The sequence below is a fragment of the Gracilinanus agilis genome, chromosome 1, assembly GCF_016433145.1.
Source record: "Gracilinanus agilis isolate LMUSP501 chromosome 1, AgileGrace, whole genome shotgun sequence".
Lineage (NCBI taxonomy): Eukaryota > Metazoa > Chordata > Mammalia > Didelphimorphia > Didelphidae > Gracilinanus > Gracilinanus agilis.
In genome coordinates this window covers 663,313,689-663,337,544 of record NC_058130.1, presented here as the reverse complement: position 1 = coordinate 663,337,544, position 23,856 = coordinate 663,313,689, and the positions used below count along the sequence as shown (strand labels likewise).

The 23,856-nt window shown below is 34.7% G+C and overlaps 1 protein-coding gene across 2 annotated transcripts in view; it reads right to left on the bottom strand.

Annotated features, from left to right (window-relative positions):
* Window positions 1–7,590: 7,590 nt before the first annotated feature.
* Window positions 7,591–23,856, bottom strand: part of MED30 (mediator complex subunit 30) — a 36,793-nt gene continuing 20,527 nt past the window's right edge. For both annotated transcript variants that reach the window (XM_044668870.1, XM_044668878.1), the window contains one exon: window positions 7,591–8,013. In XM_044668870.1, coding sequence (XP_044524805.1) covers window positions 7,918–8,013 — 96 coding nt within the window. In that variant the 3' untranslated portion in view covers window positions 7,591–7,917. The remainder of the gene's footprint in view (window positions 8,014–23,856) is intronic.

Here is a 23,856-nt window from a genome sequence, read left to right as displayed (position 1 = left end):
TGGAAAAGGATCCATCAAAACACCTAGATTTTCCTCGAATATCACCCAGACAAGTTTTAAACTTAACCTAGTTTGATTATAAAAGCAGAAAAGATCAAAGCATTAATTATGCTTCAAAATATGTTCAGCAATGAAGATGATATCAAGGAGAGCTAAGTGTCAATACAAAAATTCATAAACTCAAAGAAAGAAGAATTAATATTAACACTACTTTTTCTGGCATTACGAACCATGAATATGTTACAATATAGAATAGGATTAGAAGTAGAAATAAGCAGTCATTCATTTCAACATTTGCCTGTCTTCCTGAGTTTTCTAGCAAAACTATTTTCATTACTCATCCATCCTAGTCACTCCCATGGCCTGAAGAAACAGGGACAACAGTCAATCCCCACACTCTCAGAACTTTGATTCAACAAATATTTAATCATCAACTCTGTGCAAAGTATAGGTATGACAAAAATAAAATCCAAAAAGTCTTTGCCCTCAAGGAATTTATTTTCTCTTAAGGTGTTCTTTGGGAGGCAGTTAAATGGCTCAGTGGATTGAGAGTCAGGCCTAAAGATGGGAGGTCGTAGATTTAAATCTAGCCTCAGATACTTCCTAGCTGTGTGACCCTGGACAAGTCATTTAACTCCCATTGCCTAGCCCTTACTATTCTTCTGCCTTGGAACCCAGTATATAGTATTGATTCTAAGATGCAAGGCAAAGTTATTTTTTTAAAAGTCTTTGCACATCATCCTCACAGGTACTGAGGAGGGAATCTCAAGTAAATGGATGAGCTATTGGTTGAATGGGTGAGTAGGCAGGAGTATATCCTGTGAGACAAAGAATGCAGATTTCCAGAAAGCAGGACTATTTCTCTAAAGTTTGCTGTAGATTTTCTTCATGGTGCACTCAATAAGAAACAACTTCTGACATAACTATAAAGAATGTAGTTTTTAGGCACATGAATAGTCAGTTATACAAATCCCCTTTAGGTATGATGTCTAATTCTATGTCCTTTAGAAAAGTTAACAATGAATCAATTCAATTAACTCTGCCACATTCTGCCATGCCCTTGAAATATAAAAACAAAAAAAAATTTAGCTCTCTAGGAACTTACATTCTACTAGAAGGGGATATACAAAGATAAATAAATATAAAATATATACAAAGGAGTTTCAAAGAGGAGGTAGGGCACTAACAATAGGGAGATGAAGATTCTTGAAGAAAAAGGACTAAAGTTGAGCCCTGAAGAGGAGTTGAGGAAGAAAAACATTCCAGATGTGCAGGGAAAAAATCCATTCAAAATAACAATAGTAACAGGCAAGTTGTTATGGAAAAAATAATGTAATATTACATGACAAAAGTTAGTTTGATTTGCTTATTGGAATAAAAGAAAATGTTTAAGTAATTTTCAGATGTATTTATACTCAAGAGCAGGTCACTCAATTGTTGTTGGACAGTGTCTAATCAAAAGTAATATACTACCTCCTAATAGAACCAAGTCTATCCTAGGAAGGTCTAATTATTAGAAAGTAATATTGTTTCTTTCCAACTTCTACTTGAGGGTGGGATTCTGGGAAGATGGCGGCTTGGATGGAGTAAATCTTAAAACCTCCTCACCCTTCCACACCAACATAGAAAACAATGCACTTTGAGAAGAAAGAGGACCAAATCTAACAATGGGACAGAGAAGGGGGACCCTACTGCTGGACAGCTCAAGAGGTATGCCAAGAAAAAGGCTTGAACTGTTGGGTCTGAGGGTATAGAAGGGGAATCCCAGGACTCCTCCTCCACATGCCGTGGGGAGTCTCCAGCTGCCCCTGAAATCTCCAGGCAAGTAGGCACACCAACCTGGAGAGAGGGTCTTGCTGGTGCTTGACCTGGGGAGTTGAACACAGGCACCAAGGAGATGACTGGAGGAGAAAGCCAGAGAAACAGCAAAAATGCTCCAACTTCCACTTGATCATTTGATCTCTGAGTCCAAGGAAAATGAGTTTAATTCTTCTTCCCTGTGATAGTATTTTAAATGATTGAAGACACTTAACATGTACTCCCTAAAGCTTTTCTCCTACAGCCTTACCATCTCTGGTTCTTTCACCAAATCTTTCTCTGATTTAAACATAACGCCCTCAGCATCCTGGCTTGGCTTGGTCTCCTTTACATGTTCTTTAACATAAGGATACTTCCTAAAATGTGGTATCTGGAAGAGAACACACTATTCTAGATGTGGTCTAACAAAGGCAGAATAGACAAGACTATTAATAAAATCCTAAAATCACAGAATTTTTTGGATTGGAAAGGACCTCTGCAGTCACTTGGTCCAAACCATATCCAAAACAGAATCTTTACAATTCTGATACAGCTAATCCATTCCTGGCTGAACCTACATCCCAAGGCAATTGAACTTCTGGATACCTCTGACCATTAAATAGCTCATCCTTAGGAGTGCCTGTTTTCTTTTTGCAATTTCATCCAACTACTCTTGGTTCTGCTCTTTGGTACAAACTAGAACAAGTCTTTTTGCCCTTCCATAGAATTCCATAAGTCACTTTTCAGACCAGTCTGACACTTTATGCCCCTACCTGGAGTTTTCTTGGCAAAAAATACTGTAGTGGTTTGCCATTTCTTCATTTTATAGATAAGGAAACTGAGGCAAATACAATTAAGTGATGAGCCCAGGGTCACAAAGCTAGTGTTTGAGGTCAGATTTGATCTCAGGTCTTCCCAAATCCTGTTTTCCTTCTAATCTTGGCTGCATTAGTTTGTGCAAAAATCTTTTAAATTTAATATAATTAAAATAATTCTATTTCTTGTGATATTGTTTCTAGTTTGGTCATAATTTCTTCCTTTATATACAAATCTGTTAGGTAAAATTCTCAAAACTCCCCTAATTTGCTTGTGATATCCTTTATGTTTAAAACATACACTCATTTTGACTTTATCTTGATACAGCGTGCATGAGAATGGTCTCTAGCTAATTATTGCCAAAGTGCTTTCTAGTTTTCCCAATAATTTTTTGTCAAATAGAATTCTTGTATTTTGGGGTCCATCAAACATCAATATTACTATAGTCATTTACTATTGTATTTTGTGTACCTAATTTAATCCACTAATCCTCTATTTAGTTTCTTAGACAATACTAGATTGCTTTGCAATGAGATCTAGTACAACTAAACCATTTTCCTTGACTTTTTTTTACTGATTATCCTGATTTTCTTGAACCTTTGTTCTTCTAAATGAATTTTATTATATTTTTTAGTGCTATCTTTTTTCCAAAATAGCTATATTGAAGCATTCTGTTTCCTCTTCTGTTAATCTGGGCAGAGTATATTTTTTAAAATATTTATCCATCCCACTTAAGATTGTCAAATTTATTGACTTACATTTAGGCAAAATAGCTCCTAATAATTGCTTTAATTTCATCTTCTTTCATGTGCATTAACCTTTTTCATTTTTAATACTAATAAGTTTTCTTTTAAAAATATAACCAAAGGTTTATGTTATTTTTTAAAAAATAAAACCAGCTTTCATTTTTTTATTAGTCCAATGTCTTTTTTTTACTTTCAATTTTATTAATATCTCCTTTGATTTTCAGGATTTCCAATTTGGTGTTTAATTGGTAATTTTTAATTCATTCTTTTTCTAGATATTTTTTTTAAATCACATGCCCAATTCATCAAGCTGCTCTTTCTCTATTTTGTTGATGTGTTTAGACATATAAATTGTCCCTTATGTGCTGCTTTGGCTGCTTCCTATAAATTTTGGTATGTTGTCTCATTGTTGCCATTCTCCTTGATGAAATCATTGTTTCTATGATTTGTTCTTTGACCTACTTATTCTTTAGGATTATTTAGTTTCCAATTAATTTGACTTATGGTTCAAAGGCCTAATGTTTAATATAACTTATTTCATTATGGTCTGAAAATGATGCCTTTAATATTTCTGCTTTTCTGCATTTCGTTGTGAGGTTTTTAATACATGGTCAATTCATATGAAAGTGACATGTACAGTTGAGAAGGGTATATTCCTTTTTATTTCCACTCAATTTTCTCCCAAGGCTTATCATATCTGATTTTCTAAAATTATACTCTTCTTAACTTATTTATAATTAGATTTGGAACAAGGAAAAATTTTAAATCCTTTAGCAATACAGATTTATTGTGTATTTCCTCCTGTAACTTTTTCCCCTTTAAGAATTTGGATTCTAGGCCATTTGGTGCATATATATTTAGTATTGATATTATTTCATTTTTGGATATCTTTTTTTAAAAATGTAGTTTCCCTGCTTATCTTCTCTAATTATATCTATTTTTTATTTTCCTTTGCCTGAGACTTTGCTAACCCTGCTTTTATATATAGATATGGATATATCAACTGAAGTATAATAGATTCTGCTTCAACTACTTGTCTTTTGCATATCTCTCTACTTCCAAGGGTATTTATAGTAAATATTATATTGTTGGGTTCTGGTTTCTAATCCATTCTCTTGTTTCCATTTTATGAATAAATTCATTCACTTACATTCAGTTATGACTGTGTATTTCCCTTCATCCTATTTTCCCATTAACCCTTCTCTCCCTCTGTTTCTCTCTTCCTCTCAATGTTTTGCTTCTGGCCATTGCCATTCTTAATTTTCCCTTCAATCAGTCCCTGCCTTCTTTTATTGCCTTCCCTTCCTACTTCCCTTTTGAATAAGATAGATTTCTATACTCTACTGAGTGTTTGTGTGTGTGTGTGTGTGTGTGTGTGTGTGTTCTTCCATCTTTGAACCAGTTCTGATGAGAATGATGCTCAAGTATTATTGCCAATAACTCCTATTTCCCCCTCCACTTACTCCTTTCATACTTCTTTTATGTGACATAATTTCCTCTTTTCTTCCTCTCCCTTCTTCCAGGATATCTCTCTTTCTTACTTATTTATTTTGAGATCATTCCGTAAGAACTCACACTCATGTCCTCTATGTACATTCCTTCTACCCTAATAATGATATATTTCTTAGGAGTTACAAGTATCATCTTCCCATATAAGAATTTAACACTTGATCCTTATTGAGTCCTTTATGAATTCCCTTTCATATTTATCTTTTTTAGGCTTCTCTTGAGTCATATTTGACAGTGACATTTTCTATTCATCTCTGGTATTTTTATCAGGAGTGCTTAAAAGTCCTCTATTTCATTAACTATTTTCCCCCTGAAGCATTATACTCAATTTTGTTTGTTAGGTGATCCTTCTACCTTCTGGAATATCATATTCCAATACTTTGTTCCTTTATGTGGATACCACTAAATCTTGTGTGATCCTGACTATGGCTACAACATATCTGAATTGTTTTTTTCTGGCTGCTTGATATTTTTTCTCCCTCATCTGGGAGCTCTGGAATTTGGCAATAATATTCCTGAGAGTTTTCATTTGGGGATCTCTTTTGAGAGGTGATCAGTGGATTCTTTCAGTGTCTTTCAATTCTTTCTTTCAATTCCTGCTTCTAGGATGTAAAGGACAGTTATCTTTGAAAATTTCTTGAAGTATAATGGATAGTCCCTTTCTTTTGATCATGGCTGTTTTTAAACTCTCTTACTTTATCCTTTTTTCATATCAGTTGTTTTTCTAATAATATATTTCACATTTCCTTCTTTTTATTTTTTGATTGTTTTATTCTTTCATGCACAATTTTTATTTTTTAAGAATTATTTTCTACAGTGCACTTTTAAACCTTGTTTCCTATTTGGCCAATTCTGCTTTTTAAAAAAGTTTTTCTTCTCAGTGGATTTTGTTGCCTCTTTCATTCTCTGTCCAATTCTATTTTTTAAAGTTTTATTTTCTTTAGTATTTTTTTGTTTGCCTTTTACCATGCTATTCTCTTCATGATTTTCTTGCATCACTTTATTTCTTTTACCAATGTTCCTCTGATATGTAAAATCTTTTTGAGCTTTTCTAGTATTCTTGTTGTACTTGTCACTGATTCATCCTTTTAGACTGTTTGCAGGTGTTTTGACATGGTTGTTTTCTGAGTTTGTGCTTTGATCTTCCTTGTCATCATGGTAGTTTTTTATGGGCAGTTTGTTTTTGGTTTTATTGTTTGTTCATTTTTCCAGTCTATTTCTTCACTTCTAACTTTTGTAAAAGTTGGGTTCTGCTCCTAGAATGGAGGTGGCACTATTCCAAGCTTCAGGTTTTCATGATGTTCTCAGAATTCTGTGTGAGTCTCTTAAGTTTTTAGTGCTTTCAAGGTGGTATAACTCAAGGAATTGGTCATTGCTTTCCTGGCCTGTGGTCTGGTCTTCATCTAGAAAGGGATCATGTTCCCATTCAGTGGCAAGTGCTCTCTCTCCTCAGTGCCCTGGAACTGAGACTAGAGTAGATGCTTGCCTCTGGCAGCAAGAGTACTCCTTTCTGTCTTGGAACTGAGCTCTGTCCTACTCTCATGTGAGCAACTACAAGTACTCTTATCCACCCTAGAAGTATATCTAGGCTTCTGCTTTACTGTGGCTATAAGTGCTAGTGCTCCTCTTCTCTCAAGAACTGCAACCTGTAACTGCACATAGGCAATGCAACAGAGTCCTGCATCCAGAGCCAACAAAGGGTCTTGTCTGAAATCTCTTTCTGGGCAGTTAACTTTACTATCTGTGGGCCACGGATTCCGCAAACTACTGTTGCTATTACAGCCACCTCTAAATCTTGCTGCAGGTATTGCTGCTATGTGCACTTTGCTCTGGAAAAATGTCTAATTTCTTTTGTTGCCGCTGCCACTCCAGAATTCAATTTGATGTGTTATTTTATGGTTGTTTAGAGATGAATGTTGGAAGTGTTCAGTTGAGTTGCTTCTTGTACTTTGCCATCTTGGTTCTGCCCCCATACTACTTATTCATAACAACTCTGCAACTCTCCAAGTCTTTTCCAGATAAACTGCCATTTAACCAAATCTCTTCCATCTTGTACTTATGAGATTAATTTTTAAAGTACAAGTTTAAGACTTTAAGTTTATTATGTCTATTGAACTTTTAATAGATTCAGTCCAAAAATACACCCAGAAGGTTCCATCACCCAATATGTTAGTTATCTTTCCTAGCCTTTTGTCATCTGCACATTTGATAAATATGCCATCTATGCTTCTAAACAAGTCACTGATAAAAGTATTTAATAGCAAAGAATCAAGTAAAGTTACATTCAGACTAGTAGACTATAACATTAACTATATAGCATAATATTCATAATTTTTGTAATTGTTTCCTTTTTTGGGTTCACTAAACCACATTAAGTCCATAAAACTCAGATAATTTCCATGGCAAAAGAAAAGCTAAAACATCCTAACAGGCTTAGGTACTTAGGGAGAATTGTTCTAAAATGTATACTAATAGCACTGCCCCCTTCCTCTTTCTGTTTAATAAAAGACCAACTAAATATTATGAGTATTGTTCAATATTTTGGTTAAAAAGGCAGCCTCCCAACAGAAATTAATATGTATTTATATTTATATTAATTTGAAGGATTGTGTTATTATATTTATATACATATTTAGGAATAGATGGTTTAAATTGATTTTTATTTAGAAAAATGATTAACTTTTTAAACAGTTATTTGAGCATAAGATCTTAGTAAGTGGTTACTAAATAATATAAAATGATAAAAATCAAGAAAAATTATGCAAGAAAAATGAATTTAACAACAAATAGGATTCAGATCTTTTGACATAATTAGTGAATCAAAGAAAACTAAGAAAAATTAAGAGCTATCAATAAGTACTTAACAGAGAGATGTTACCTAATAAATTATAAAGGAAATATGTAATGCATATCTGGGATAAAGAAACAATAATTTAATTTTGTAACATTGCAACAAAGCAAACAAATAACCTACTGCTTAAAAAATAAGAATTCAAAATAAAGAGAAAATAGTTAATGCAAATCATAAAGTACAAATTTGAAAAACAGTTCAGTTCCTCATTGCCAACATGGCATTTATGTCCCAGATGAGATTTCGTAATTGATCCATAATTTGCTTCAGCTGTTGATTCTTCTGTTTAAGTTTCTGTACAAAATATAAAGAAAATTGATTAAAAATGTTTAATGAAATACGTATCATTAAGTTAGGATAATAATTTCATTAGAGTGTCAAGGATGGCTATGATAATAATTCAATTAATGCTATATAACTGACATAAAGAACTAGTTGAAATGACAGTTGTTTGTGGGGAAAAGTGAAATACAGAATTGGATATAAATAATGAAAGGAATATGAAACTATAAGTAACTATTACCTATAATATTCCTTAAAACTAAAAATATTCTATTGTAACAGTAAATTAAGACATAATGCTGAGACACCTGACATAATGTTCTTCATCAATTCAGAATTACTGAATTGATATGTGTATGATAATATACACTCTCAGTGTGTATGATAATATGACAAGAATCTCTACTCACATGTTTTCCCTATAGAAATGAGATGAAACAAGTAGCCTTAGTTTTAACTAGGCCAATAACTTATCTCTAAGGCACTTACAATCTATTACCATTTTATCTAAATAATTAAGGATTTATTCAATGAAAACATTTATTAGGCTGAAGTGCTATCATTACAATGGCCTAGTAATTCATTGCACTGTTTTCTGTATAAATTGTTTTTTCAATGGACAGAGACATCCTCCCAACAACTGCAGATCAGCAATGATTTTGCCACCAACTCCTGACTCACCTACAACACTATGAGGTTAGTTGTTTGTTCTCCCAAATGCTATTTTATCATCAGTAATTAATAAACCTAGAAGAATCTTGTTTTCTCTGGATCTTTTGGTAAAACAAGTGACTATAATGACCTTGCTTGCTGTAGATAGTCATTTACAAAAGTGTGTCCTTCCTTTGCATATTTTTGATACACTTATACTTAAATCTTAGAAAAATCTGTATACATTTGAGAAAGAAAGAAATATAAACCTGGAATAGTAGAGAAGAGAAGTCGAAGAACTAGGGTCCAAAATGGGATTTGTTGGTCAACAGTGATGTTCTCTTGAGGACTTGTCACTACATGCCTAATTTATATTATTTCAGCTACTAGGTCAGTACCTCCTAAAAAGATATATTTGACTGGACATAATTATGAAAATCTGAATGCACTTCTCTCTTATAAAGAAATATTTTCACCTTTTGAAACAAAATCACTTTTATTTAAAACCTGGACAAGAATTTAAGGCAGAGGCATTCAGACATGAAACATTAAATATATAAATCTATCATGTCAGCTATTCTTTAAGGTATGTGTTCATCTCTGTACTTTATAAGATTAAAATCTTTGTGGTGCTAATATAAAAAGGTTCCACTGCTCCCAACAAACAATTTTTGATAATGTGATCACATCACAAGCCATAGAAAGTGGCTACTCAATGCTAGAAAGGGGAATGATTTTAAACAGAAGAAAAGTCACAGTGACCTAAATGTGACATAGTGTTAACTTCAGGAAAACTGTGTTTGCTCAAAATATGACTAATCACAAAGAATTTCAGTCCATATTATACTCTATTAATGAGTTCTTAAACATGCATAATAAAAATCATCTTCTACAAAGAGTAAACTGGCATTTTGTTCACTGAAGGAAAATTGTATTTAGGTTACTTTTAAGAATATATCTTAGGGGGCAGCTAGGTGGCTCAGTGGATTGAGAGTCAAGCCCAGAGATGGGAGGTCCTGCGTTCAAATCCAGCCTCGGACACTGCTTAGCTGTGTGACCCTGGACAAGTCACTTAACCCCCACTGCCTAGTTCTTACCACTCTTCTGCCTTGGAACCAATACATAGTATTGATTCCAATATGGAAGGTAAGGGCTTAAAAAAAAAGAATATATCTTAATTTCTGCCTTTCATGAATACTGTGATTAAAAGTAAGAGTACAGAGAAAAAGAAAGAATACAGAGCTAGGAACTCAAGGTTCTAAACCTGGTTCTGCCACCTGAGACTGAGCAAGTCACTTTAAAGACTTCAAACTTTGGTGTTCTTATCTGTGAAATGGGGATGAGGGGACAGGTTGGCCTGGCTCAAAGTCATTATGAAGCTGTAAAATAATTGTGAATCTGCTTTTATAAAATATACTAGGCAGATGCAAAACATGATTATCATGATAAATTAAACCTTTTTCCATACTCGCTGCCATTTATTTTACTTTATTAATAATTACATCCCAATGAGAATGAATATTGATTCTGACTTACTGGGATACTTTGCAATTCTCATATTATACCTTAAAATACTTTGTTTAGATTTTATCTCTCCTACTAGATTGCAAGTGCCAAAAAATCAGGGACTGACTTCTTTGTATCTCCCATTGCACATGGATTATACATATTACACATGTACATATGATATATATACATATATATATTTTATTATTAATACTATCTAACTTTATAGAAAATGCTTTTATATACCTTACTTCATTTACTCATAAGGAAAACCCTGAGAAGTATTATTCACTAGCTCATGGTCCCATAATCATTAAATGCCACAGGTAGGAATCAAACCTATTTTCCTCTTGACTTTAAGATCCCTCATCCTTAAAGATAAACCCTACTGCTAGGGTGGCAAAGAACATATTTGATTCAGTGAATGTCTCATCTAAAGAATACTGAAGTTGGAAAACCTGAATTCAAATCATAAAATTTACATTTACAAGGTAAATGTCTATGGGTGAATTTTGTAATCTCTCTGAGCCTCAGTTTCTTCATCTAGAAAATGGTAATAATATTTGCACTGCTACTTCATAGAGTTGTGAAGGAAAGCACTTTGAAAAATACCAAGTGCTAAATAAATATCATTACTGGCTACAAATATTGAAACATGCCGTACTAATTGTCCGATTTTTGGATTTCTAAATTTAAGATCAAACAATGAGAAAAGCTCAGTAGTAGCTTAATAGCATGGTGAGAGTCTTGGTAAAACAAACAAAAAAACCAAAAAGTCTTATACTCATATAGGAGAGGTACTGGACCTATAATTTCATTGGAATAATGAATTCCAAGGTAAGGAATATCCCTGTACCACTTCAAATAGTACCTTCTCTCAACATATAATTTTAGTTGCCTTAAGCCCTGAGAGTTTAAGTGACTTGCTTAGAACACACATTAAGTATGTATCAGAAGCAGAACTTTGACCCAGTTCTTTCTTGACTTTAAGATCAATTGAAGAGTCTACTACGCCAACCTGATTCTTCATATATATACATATTAAGGCAAGGCTTTAATATAATTAAGTAAAAAGATACAAATTTGGAAACATTTAAATTTATTCCTTGGTATTGACACATTTGAAAGCATATATCTTGATGGTTTCATTATATTTTAGACTTGTCAGCCACACTGTCAGAAAAAACAAAATACTGGCATGTAGAAAAATAAGCCTTATAATGATAGACAGAAAAATGTGAATTTGAAATCAGACAACATGAAAGGAATCCATGAGAAAATAATGGCTTATTTTTGTATTACTGTAATGTAATAGTTGCTATTATTATGAAAGTGAGTTTATCTGAGATACAGCTTTCAAAAGGGCTTATTTAACAAATATTGTACAGTAGCCAAGAATTTATATCTATCCACTCACCTGTAACTATTCCTCAGAAGTTGTAAAACTTCTTTCCCCCTCTTAAATTAATCTCTACTCTTCACATTTTGCTTGTTACATCTTAAAGGAAGCTCCCTTCAATAAGTGAGGTCTTCTATTCTGAGAAGAGATAGAGTCACTGCAGATTCACCTTCTCTATGCCAAAGAGAGACTCAATGGATTAGAATTCCTTAAGTTTCCCTTTTATAAATTTTTGGAGAAGACTTTAGAATACATGACTTCATACTGTCCACTATTTCCAGCTCATTGTCTTGGAAACTGCCCCAGCATCTAGCACAGTGCCCTATAAATACAAAGCACTACATAATTGCTTAAGAAATGAACAATGAAGAAAACCATTTTTTAAAACTGTAAAAAGGAATTCTTTATTCCTTTTTTTAATTTAACAGGGGACCTGGAGGTCCTCTTACCATAGAGAGGTGTAGGGATTAACCAGCCCACAGTGACAGGAAGTAGGAACTGGGGAGTCCCCTGCTGAGCCACCCCAGATAGGTGAAAATCCACAAAGCAGGAGCATTTTATTTATATATATACACATATATAAAGCCTTTATAAACCCTTCCTACTCCCCTATAAACCTTTTCCACACTCTTATTAACCAACAGTCAATTAGCCAATCAGCACCCAGGATACAGAACACAGAGGTATGGTTGGTTGCCTTTCATTCCATCAGCCAATGTGTGCCATGATAAGTGTAACTCCACCATACAGAATTAGATTTTTTAAAAAAACTACAATACTATGAAGCCAGGATAAGTGAACCCTGATATAGCAAGGGGGGACTATATACATAAAAAGATTATCCCATGAACAATCCTTCTAAATTTGAGGTAAATTAAGTCAGAAACTCTTCAGAAGAATCCAAATATAAACATTATCATCAACATCCTCACAGCTTCTTTCATTTTCATAATATCTCACTAATGTCTTACAGCAGACTGGTATAAGAATAAAGGAATCGGTAAAGGACCTTTTATAGAAAGGAGATTGAGAAAGTCTATGTGGTGAGTCTCTCTTCCAGCACTCCCCTAGGGCTGAATACACACTAGGAAACTTTAAGGGGGTGTCACCCCGAAACTGGGTGACCTGGATAGTTGTGCTGCCCCACAGGAGCCAGGGGCGAGGCTTCTCTATAAGGGGAGGTATGGGGTATGTCAATTCAATCCTGAATAAGGACAGGGTTCACACAAACCTTCTCCCAATAAGTTAATTTCACAGCAGGTGGTCTGGCTTCAAGATGGAGGCAGCCAGACCAAGCTGTGGTTCCCCTCTCCCTCATAGTCTCTCAGGCACTCTGGAACGCTATCTGACTGTTGAATGGCTTTTTATTATTTGCAAATTAGGGAATAGGGAAAGGGGTGAAGGGAGATGGATTTTGGGGTGCCCTCTTCCCTATTGCTATGGGGTCCGTCACTTGGGTAGGAACCCTAGTGGTTCTGACACATAAGCTCCTCCCCTAGCTCCTTCTCCTTCTGTTTCTTTATTCCTGTCCTTTCCTATAATTGTAAGGTTTGACCGAAAAAGGGTCTCTCAGCAAGGTTGGGAATGGGTGAAGGAGAGTAAGAGATTGCTCCCAAAATGGAGTCCAAACTTAGCTGACTTGATGGTTGAAGTCTTGATGGAATGGCTTTGATCAGGGAATCAGGGTTTCAATTTCCAAAAGAAAGATCCTAAGGAAGCTCTCAGGACTAGATCCGAGTTGGGATGTCCACCTCCTCTCTACACAAAGCACTCCAACTGAAGACCTCTCCTTTCCTCTCTTCCTAAGAGAAATTCCCAGAATCCTCTCTGGTCTCAACTGTCAGCAACTACCTTTTCTGGCTCCTTTGTCCCATTCCCCTTGCACAAATCCCATCCTTACACTGGCTTACAATGAGTATCTTTGGTCCTCAGGTCTTTCATTTGTAAAATAAAGAGGTAGAAGGCCCCTTTCAACTCACAATCCTAGATTCAATCTTACTCCAGTTTTTCTTATAAAGTGAAAGTATTTTAGTGAAATGTCAGCACATTACAATTTTCATATAGCATACAAATGTATTAACTGTGTATCAGTAGGCTAATTAATTTCTGCCTAGCTTAGAATTTTTATAAGGATGGTGACTGGCAATTGAACCTTAAGAGACTACAAATATGAAGTCTCTGTGATCATAGAAAACAATAAACCAAATATTTCCTACAGTTATTAAGCATAACAATTAGCTTTCTGGTGAGTATAACATACCGAAGTAAACACTATAAAGCAAACACTATAAAACACTATAAACTTTCCACTTGCTTTTTTTTAATATGAGATCAATCCGGTTCAGAGCTGGTTGTCCCCTATCCACATATTCATATATTATTATTGGTACATCATTCTCTTAGAAATGGATCATTCCAAGTACTGCTATTCTCCTCATTTTTGTAATACTTTTGTGTACATTGTTGGAGTTAAGAAAAGAGAATGATAGTAGAGAAAGGAGCAAAGCGATGAGGGAGAAAAAGAGATAAAATAGAGACCAAAGAGGTAGAAGGGACCTTGAAGGTTCTAATATTTCAATTACTGCAACAACCTGCCAATGGGTGTTTGATGCCTGCCTCAACACTTTCCATTTCATTCTACCTGCCATTCAGTCACTAACATGTTTTCCTAAAACATAGGTCTGATCATGTCACCCTGCCCTAACTCATAAACTGCAGTGGCTTCCTGTTGTCTCCAGGAACAAATACAAAATGCTCTGTTTGGCATTCAAATCATGACCTAAATTGTGCCCATCTTTCCAGTGACACTGTATTCTCAGCTCCCCAACAAGATACTCCATCTCTCAGCTCCCAGAATTTTCCCAGACTATCTTCCATTCCTGGAACGTTCTCCCACCTCTGCTCCATCTATTGGCCTGCCTCACTTCCGTTAAGTCCTAAAATCCCACCTTCTACAGAAAACTTTCCAACCCTTCTCAAATACAATGCCTTCCCTCTCTTATTTCCTGTTTATTTTATATTGTTTGCTTTGTATATATTTGTTTTCATGTTTTTTCCTCCAAGAGATTGTAAATTCCTTGAGAACAGGGACTATCTTTTGCTTCCTTTTGTATTCCTAGCACTTAACATAGAGCCTGGCACATAGTAGGCATTTAAAAAATGTCAATTTACTGAAAGACTTATAACCACTAATTATATGCTTTATTACCTTTGTCTTAGGAATAGATAAATTTGTAAACATTTTCTCATGTAATATCTTTAAACTTTTCTTACTGTCTCTAAGATTTTTCTTTTCTTCTTTCATCTGCCAAAATTATCTGAGAACCCATGCTCTCCTTAGTATCTTATGAATATGGAATAATCTGGGCAACACTCTACAGAGTGTAAGTCTAAATGAAAGGTATAATGATTCACACTAAAGGCACATCAAACTGTTATATTTTTACTCTGGTGCTGTTTCTACTACTTTTGGCATAAAAATATACTGCATGTCTAATAAAAGGCCTTCTACACTGTCAGGAAGAATGAAATTCTTTTAACATAAGTTCATTACCCTTTGTCCAATCTTTTCCAGGTTAGGTTTAACATCAAGAATCTTTCAAAATAAAACCTCTTCTCTAAAATTAGAACGCTTTTTCCAGATTAAAAAAAATCAAACTGAAGTCCTAAATAAGAAATATAATCATAAAATCATAGAATTCTTAAGTGATCATGAAGAGCCAAGGATTGGCACAAAATGAAACTTTATATAAAAATGTAAAAAACATTCTTAGTTCATGAGCTCTACGCAAATAGTCAATAAAGAGGGCAATCGTGTGGCCAGATACTGCTTTTGAACTGCTTTAAAAATGCTTTTAAATGAGGTATGAGTTTTAAAATAAAAAGACAATTTCTTTTGTGGCACAAACTAATTCTGAAAATGTTCAGTGTTCCAAAGACATTTTAAGAGTAGCCACATTGTCAGAATAAATAATACAAAGGGGACCTAAAATATTGTTTACATTGGAAAACAACCCTCAGTTAGATATAAAAGTTCTGGTATATGTGAAAATAGTTATGATTTTACATATACGTAAGGATATGTGAAATATAAGTGTAGGTATGACCATTTATTTCACTATCTTCAATAAATTCTAGGGGGTCCCTATTATCTTCAGAATCAAATACAAACCTCTCTGTGCTTTTTACATACCTTCATACAATCTGGTCCTGTCCTACCTTCAAGTCTTATACTTTATTTCCTATTACACACACTCTATGATGCTGTGACCCTGGCCTTCTTCTTAAACAGGGGATGCCTTTTCACTGACTGTCCCTTTACCTGGGAAGCTCTTTCCCCTCACCTCTGCCTCTTGCTTCAAAGATTCAGCACAAATCTAACCTTCCGTAACAGGCTTTCCTTCTTAATCCCTCTAACTGCTAATGCTTTTCTCCTGAGATTACCTTCAATTAATCCTGTATACAGATACCATAAATAAATCAATATATTTGTTTTGGTATAAGTATGTATATCTATCTACCCATCCTTGTTTTCTCCAATTAGAAATGAGAGTTTGTTAGACCATACTTAACTTTCTTTATAGCCTCAGCATCTTTCATAGATAGTAGGTGCTTAACAAATGCTGCTTTGATAACATACGGTTAAGTTTTTTATAATTTATTACAGATGATCAATTTTGTATCCCATATGGACTTATTTTCCAGGATAACACTTAACTCCAGTCAATACTCATATCATACTTTATTTTTTAAGAAAGAAAAGGTTATAATATATAATCATATATTCAAAGTATGATTCAGAAAATATGATCATGGCAGAGTGTCAAGAAACAAATTAGCATACAAGTAAAATACCAAGAGCCAAAACATGTCACAGAACTATCAAAAGTGAAACTGACAGTTATGCTTATTAGTGGTTAGAAAATGTAAATGCATTTTCATGACTATCTATGATTTAAATATACAATCTCGCCATTGATTGATTTAACTGAGCTTGACAGCTGCTATTTTCAAATTTCATCAGCTGTGCTTAATTTGATACTTTAACAGGTGAATGTGTAAGTATAGAGGATACTTTAAAATATATGTATGCAAAGTCATGGTTAGCCACTTGATATTCATGCCAAATGTGACACTTCATCAAAATGCTTTAATTCTTAAACATATATTCTCAATTATACCTCAATGATATAAAAACTACTCACACACCTTTTCCATCACAAACAGCAATTTAAAAGAATATGTAAAATTAAAAACTGCTCCATATGGTTAAGGTTACCTTCATTTAACCTCAGATGACAAATATAGAAGAGGAAACACAAGGTTAATATGCCAATGGTCAGTATCCTTACTACTTATTAAATGTGGACTAGAGTTGTCTGTATGTTTTCTCCATAGACTGAGAGCTCCTCAAGGGCAAAGAACCCTCTGGTCTTTTGCCTTTCTTTAAATCTCCAGCACTTAGCACAATGCTTGGCATAAAGTTGGTGCTTAATAAATGTCTACTGACAAACTTATTGAAATAACGAACTTTTAAAATTCACATGGGTAGCTCAGTGGATTGAGAGTCAGGCCTAGAGACAGGAGGTCCTAGGTTCAAAACTGGCCTCAGACACTTCCCAGCTGTGTGACCCTGGGCAGGTCACTTGACCCCCCATTGCCCACCCTTACCACTCTTCCACCTATGAGCCAATGCACAGAAGTTAAGGGTTTAAAAAAAAATTTAAAATTCACATTTTTATATTTTGTTCAGCAGATAACAAGGTGGCAAAAAAACTTAGCATTGGGTACTATGTAGCAGTCTGTTTAAAGTTTTATTTCCCTCTATTTTTAATATTTAATAAACATTTAATCCAGAGGTATAAACACAATCCAATCGACATGTATTTATTAAAAGTACATACTACATGCCAAAAACTTTGTGAGGCCCTGAAGATACAAAATGAATGAAACAATCCCTATTCACAAGGAGAGTATCTAATGTATATACATATACACATGTTTTTCTGCATGTTTAAAAAAAGAGAAAATGAAACATTTATAAAAAGAAAAGCAATGTGTCAACAAATATGTATATGCAAAACATTTTGAGGACTAAAAAACAAATTCTAGGAAACTTAAAGTTTAGTTAGAAAAAATCTGCTAAGAATTTGGCAAGACCCACCACATTAAATCATCATCTACTCAACTATTTAGTCTAAAACTTGGCACATGTGGTACAGAAGTAAAGCAAAAGAGGACAATGTCTGGAGACTTTGTAGACTTTACATCTTGAATACTTTCTTCAAGAGTTAAGAAGCACTGTAAATAACAAATAACATAAAAAAATGAAAATGGTTATATTTTAATAAATGAAAAATATGTCACAAACCAAGGAGTCCTTTCCAAATCACCTATCTGTGTGAAAGCACATCAAAGAATCAGATCAAAGAAAAAAATCAGTACCAAATTAGAAAATGAAAAGATATGAAATACAAATGGCAAATGAGGGAATTCCAACATGACTGTTAAAATAAGCTGGTAAAAAAATGGGAAGTAGATAAGACCACAAACATTGACACAGTCTATAACCATTTCTAAAGTCTGACTAAGTTAAAGCAATTGCTACCATAAGAAAGAAGAAACAAAAGCCTTTTTAGGCCTTGGTCAACCAATACTTAATCTTTTGACAACTGAAGGGACCTGGTAGCCAAGAGCAACACAGGGTTAGAGAGTAAAATTTTACACAGGAGAATGGTGGAAGGTTATGAGTAATACTACCTCATAAAACACGGAGAAACACTGCAAAGAAAAACAAGCTTAAGAAATCATAGTGAGAAATCTAAGTCAAATAATTCCAGGGCATTTAAGGATGAAAGTAGAAAGAAAATAAAGAATGGATAAAAAAGGGAATAAATAGGTGGGTGAATAGGCTCCAACATACTACTAATTAAATATAGTATCAGAAGTAGCTGTTTTGCTACATTGGTTTCCGCATGACAGGAAAAAAAAATCTAGAGCAAGCTCCCAACTTGTAAGTTTAAACTCAATGAAAAGTTTAAAGGGAGAACATGAATAAATAAATATATAAGAAAGCATCCAAGCCCTGTGTTAAGAGATGAAGATACAAATACAAAAATAAAAAAAAATTCTTGGCTTCAAGGAATTCATATTCTAATAGGGGAATGGGTAGTCAAGGACAGGGTCATTTTTTGTCCAGAAATTTTCAGGGATATGTGTGGCCAGGGGAGAGTAGATTGACAAACCTCTTCCAAATGCAACAGCAGTTTATTTGAACATGGTTTCAAAATGGGAGCTGGGGGTTGGGGGAAGAGAGAAGGGTGCCAGGGCTGTGAAGAGACCTGTGTGGCAGCAAGGTTGCCAAATAGCTAGGCTGTTGAGAAGATGCTGGGAAGAAGGTAATGAAACATGCCTGGGATTCACCTCTAGCAATAGGCCAAGTGGGGTAGTCATCCATCAAGTGAGCTTAAAGGGAACTTATAGTCTATCCCAAAATATAATAATAATAACAATATTAACAATGATAAATAACTAAATGAATGATAGAAAAAAAGGTTACAATAATTCAGAGGAGTTAGAGAACACTGAGTTGAAACAGAGTAACATTAAAACTCCCAAATTTTTTATAGAAGAAGAAATTGTGGCTCAGAGTGACTTGCCTATTTATTTATACAATTAGTAAAATGTCAGAGGTAAGATTGAAACCCAGATCGTCCTAATTCTAAGTCCCTCACTCTATCCACTAAAGAAGTGAGATATGAACCCAGTTTTGAAAGATCCGTAATTGAGTTGCCTGGAGAAAAGGAGTAAGCAATGTGAATGTCATGAAGGTAGAAATTCGCAAACCTGGTCTGAATATACTAAGGAGACAAGCTATGCTATAACTGTGGATTCCTTTTGGTCAAGGTAGTAGGAAATAAGATTGAAAGGGGAGGTTGGGGCTAGAATGAGGAGGGCTGTGAATTCCAAGGAATTCTGACTGTATCTAAATGCCAAATATTGAAGGCTATGAGAACAGAGAAATGACATGATGAAAGCAGCATTTTAAGATTATTTTGATGATGGCATAAGATCATGGTAATTTTTTTTTACAATGTAAAAAGTTGGAAATGGAGTGGCAGAGGCAAGATCAGAGAACTTAAGGCTAGAAGAAATCTTAGAAATTATCTTATCTAAAAGGAAATGGAAGCACATAGAAAGTAAGTGAATTGTCCAAGACAACACAGGAAGTAAAACAGAAGGTTAAAGGTTACATACTGGAGGAAAATGAAGGTTCTATCTCATACTCTGGAAAAGAGCAGGTAACATAGGCAGGTTAGGGTGAAGAAATGCTAGTGTGAAAATGAACCCTTAACTAAAATAAAAGAGAATTCCTATTAGGCTATATGAAGGGACAGGAGAGCATGGAGAAACAGAAAGTGCACTCAACTTGGAGTGCTGAATTTAGTGTCATTGGATCTGAGTTCAAATCTCAGCTCCACTATGTACTTAGCTGTGAGATCTTAGGCAAATCTCTTAACCTCTCTGGGTCTTAGTTCCTTCAACTACAGAATGAGGGGTTTGGATTAGATAGCCTATCAAGTCATTTATAGCTCTAGTGCTATAATCCACTTGAGGAAAATTTGAAAATGTCCAATTCTAAATTTTTTCTATGAATTTGACTTATTTTAGTTAATAGTTTAGAATAACAAGAAGAAGGCTTGAGTATGGAGAAGATTTAGGTATGTCTAAAAGAAATAGGGGATGAATGAATAGATAAGAGAGAAACTGAAGATCAAAGAAAGGAAAATGTCTGGAGAGCAATCTGCTGGAGAAGAGAGAAGGAGATGTGACGAAGGAACCCAAGAAGGGTTGGCCTTGGCAAGAAGGGCCACCTCATTATCTGAGACAATGGGAAAGGAGGAGAAAGTGGGGAATGATGTCAAGAAGTTTTGAGGGGGCAGCCTAGTGTGGCAGGTAAGAAGTTAGTCTTTGAATCAGTAAAACCTGGGTTCAAATCTTGCTTTGAACATTGTGTGATCCTGGGCAAGTCATTTCATTTAAAGGAAATGTCTGATCAACAATGTCTGTACCTAGTAGGAACCCAGTGTTTTTATCTGTAAAACAGGGGCAGAGAGGGAAGGGTGTTGAAAGAGAAGCTTCCAAGGTATATTCTTGCAACAGCTCTAGGGTCCTATGAGAAGGGAAGAAGGACCTCATAGTGAATAGCCTCAATTTTTTCATTCAAGTAAAAGATTCTCAGTTTAGAAGGTAGAAAAAATAGAAGTATGAGATGCTGGGGAAGCCAAAATAATTATTTTATGGGAAGTAAAAAAGTTGTATTTTGCCAGCCAAGTACTTGAGTTGTGCCTGTAAAACTAAACTATAAAATGAATTTTCAAAAAAACTGGTATATAGAAAAGTAATGGAACAAATACTTCAAAATCAAAATTAAGGGCATTTCCCTGATTTTTAAGGGATGTTTTAAAAATACTATACAATCCTAAAAAAAATTTCATGAAATTAGAAGGCAAATTATCATTCATTATATTCAATGTAGTATTATAAAATAAAGTCTGAAATGAAATGGTATTTTATTTATATTATAACTTCATTATAAAATTTTAAAATCATTCCATTAAAAAATTTTAAATCATTCCTAGTGGAAGAAAAAAGAAACAGAATACAGTTATAGAGAATTAAATGCAGAATATTATGTATCTAAAGAAATCTGCAGGGGGCAGCTGGGTAGCTCAGTAGATTGAGAGCCAGGCCTAGAGAAGAGAGGTCCTAGGTTCAAATGTGGCCTCAGATACGTCCTAGCTGTGTGACCCTGGGCAAGTCACTTGACCCCCATTGCTTACCCTTACCACTCTTCTGCCTTGGAGCAAATACACAGTATTAATTCCAACACAGAAAGTAAGGGTTTTTAAAAAATAAAGAAATCTAAACTCCTGCCTAATTAGCTTCAGAATAAGACAAAAAAATAAAATCTTAGCTCACACAATCCAAACAACTATTGTCCTAGAGAAATCCCTTTTTGACCTCTGAAATGATTTTCATGTACCACTGAAGATGAGTCCACTTGAATATTAACCTCTTTAACAGTCTTTTTAAAGTACTTTGTCCAGGGGCAGCTGGGTAGCTCAGTGGATTGAGAGTCAGGCCTAGAGACAGGAGGTCCTAGGTTCAAATCCGGCCTCAGACACTTCCCAGCTATGTGACCCTGGGCAAGTCACTTGACCCCCATTGTCTACCCTTACCACTCTTCCACCTATAAGTCAATACACAGAAGTTAAGGGTTTAAAATAAAAAAAAAATAAAGTACTTTGTCAAAAAAAACTAGGTCTAAAAAATAAAATATGCTTAAGCAATTTAGAATCATGGATATTAAGAATCACATTTCAAACATTACTACAATACTATCATCAAAAAAAATTTATTAAGTGCTTCCTAAGTTTATGGCATAGTATTGTAACTAAAAATATACAAATAAGCATAAAATAATCTCTTCCCTCTAGAGACTCACTATAAAATTGGGCATATAAGACAATTTTTTAAAAAACATAAAGAACCCCTTTAAAATACAAATTCTTTAGTCTGACTTCCAGAGCCTTCAAAATCTAGCCTTTCATTTATCTCTTACAGTCTCCCTATGTGAAGATCTATGTTAACTCTTCTGCTGGCCTATTATTGTCTTCTCTAAATTTTTCATATTTATAAACCTGCTTCTGTTTCTTTTTTCAAGCCACACCTTTTGTCTGCAATACTAGGTGGCACAAGCACTGAACTGCAGACAGGAAGACCAGAGTTTGAATCTGATCTCATCAACTCATGTCACTGGGTGACCCTGAGCAAGGCCCTCAACCTTAGTTTGCCTCAGTTTCCTCAGCTATAGAATAAGGATAATAATAGCATGTCATTACAGGGCTATCATGAGGATCAAATGACATATTTGTAAAACATTTATCACAGTTCCTAGCACATAGCAGGCATTATATAAATGCTTATTCCTTTTCCTCATTCCTCCCTTTCTCACTCCCCAATAACAACCACCATGCTTATTGAACTTGGACCCATCCTTCAAGGCCAGTTGTTTTGTTTTCCATCTTCACAGAATGAATAAAAAAGTTTCAACTTCATCAGAAGATAGATATTAAATAAAAAGCCAAACTTTCTGACTGCAAGGTTAATTAAAAACTGGAATAAGTTACTAACATCAGTTACAGAAGCTTCATCCTTTAAAATTATTAAAAGCTAGATAAAATAAGTATCTCCAATCTATAAATTTTCTGTCTCCTTCACATTATCAGGTGTCTTCTCAAAAAGAGATGTTTTTAATTTTCTACTTCTATTCTGCTGTGAAACCAGACTATCAAGACAGAAGGATTTTAAAAAATGCTTACTAATGGATTTTCAAAGCTATCAAAAGAGGTATGAGAAAAAAAGCTCTGCATGAGTTTCTCTCCTCTAAGTGCAAGTGCAGACTTTTGAGGATTATGTGTTATCTATTTGGGTCACTTCATAATTGTTTTGGCTAACTTCCTGATTTTCAGCTATGGTACAGGTAGAAAAAATTGCTGGATAAATGATCTTTGGATAATTTGATAATTAGATTAAGTCTACACTGCCCATCTTTAGATTTAATCACCAAAGGTGAGAGCACCTTCCAATTCTGGGAGGTGCTAACCCATATGTGCTAGAGTCAGTAACGAATCAGAATCAACGCACCATCCCCTAAGCTTTCTATGAGAAAGTGTCTATTGTGATTGGACACACAGGCTAAGGGAAGGCACTGGAAGTGACATATATGTGAGCCCTTCCAAAGAGGAAGTAAAAAGAGTGAGGCTGTGACTGGTGTGGTGAAGGAGACCTGAGGGAGCTTCGCTGGTTCGTGACTGAGACTGTTCCACGTGGTGAGTTTAAAGACTGAATCTTCCTGAACTTCTATTGGGAAACTTCCTTTTATAGACTCTGTGAGTGGAGTTTGCTCCATTCATCTCCTGGCCTCAGGCCCTTTAACCCTCAGCTGAAGGTTAAGATATACCTGGACTAATTAGTGGGATAGATTCTTATCTCCAGTACTTCCTCTCTCTCTCTCTCTCATATGTAAATAAATTTCCATAAAAGTCAATTTTGATTTGAGATTATTCTTAATTGAGGAATGATAATAGTTCAGTCCTCTGGCAACCACCTTTAATATATTGAACCCATAAAACCCCTTTTTCCCCCTTACAATAACCATAATATTCCTTCAATGACTCTATAATAAGGTTTTTGAGCCATATTGAAATCACCTAAAACACTTACTAGTAATTCTA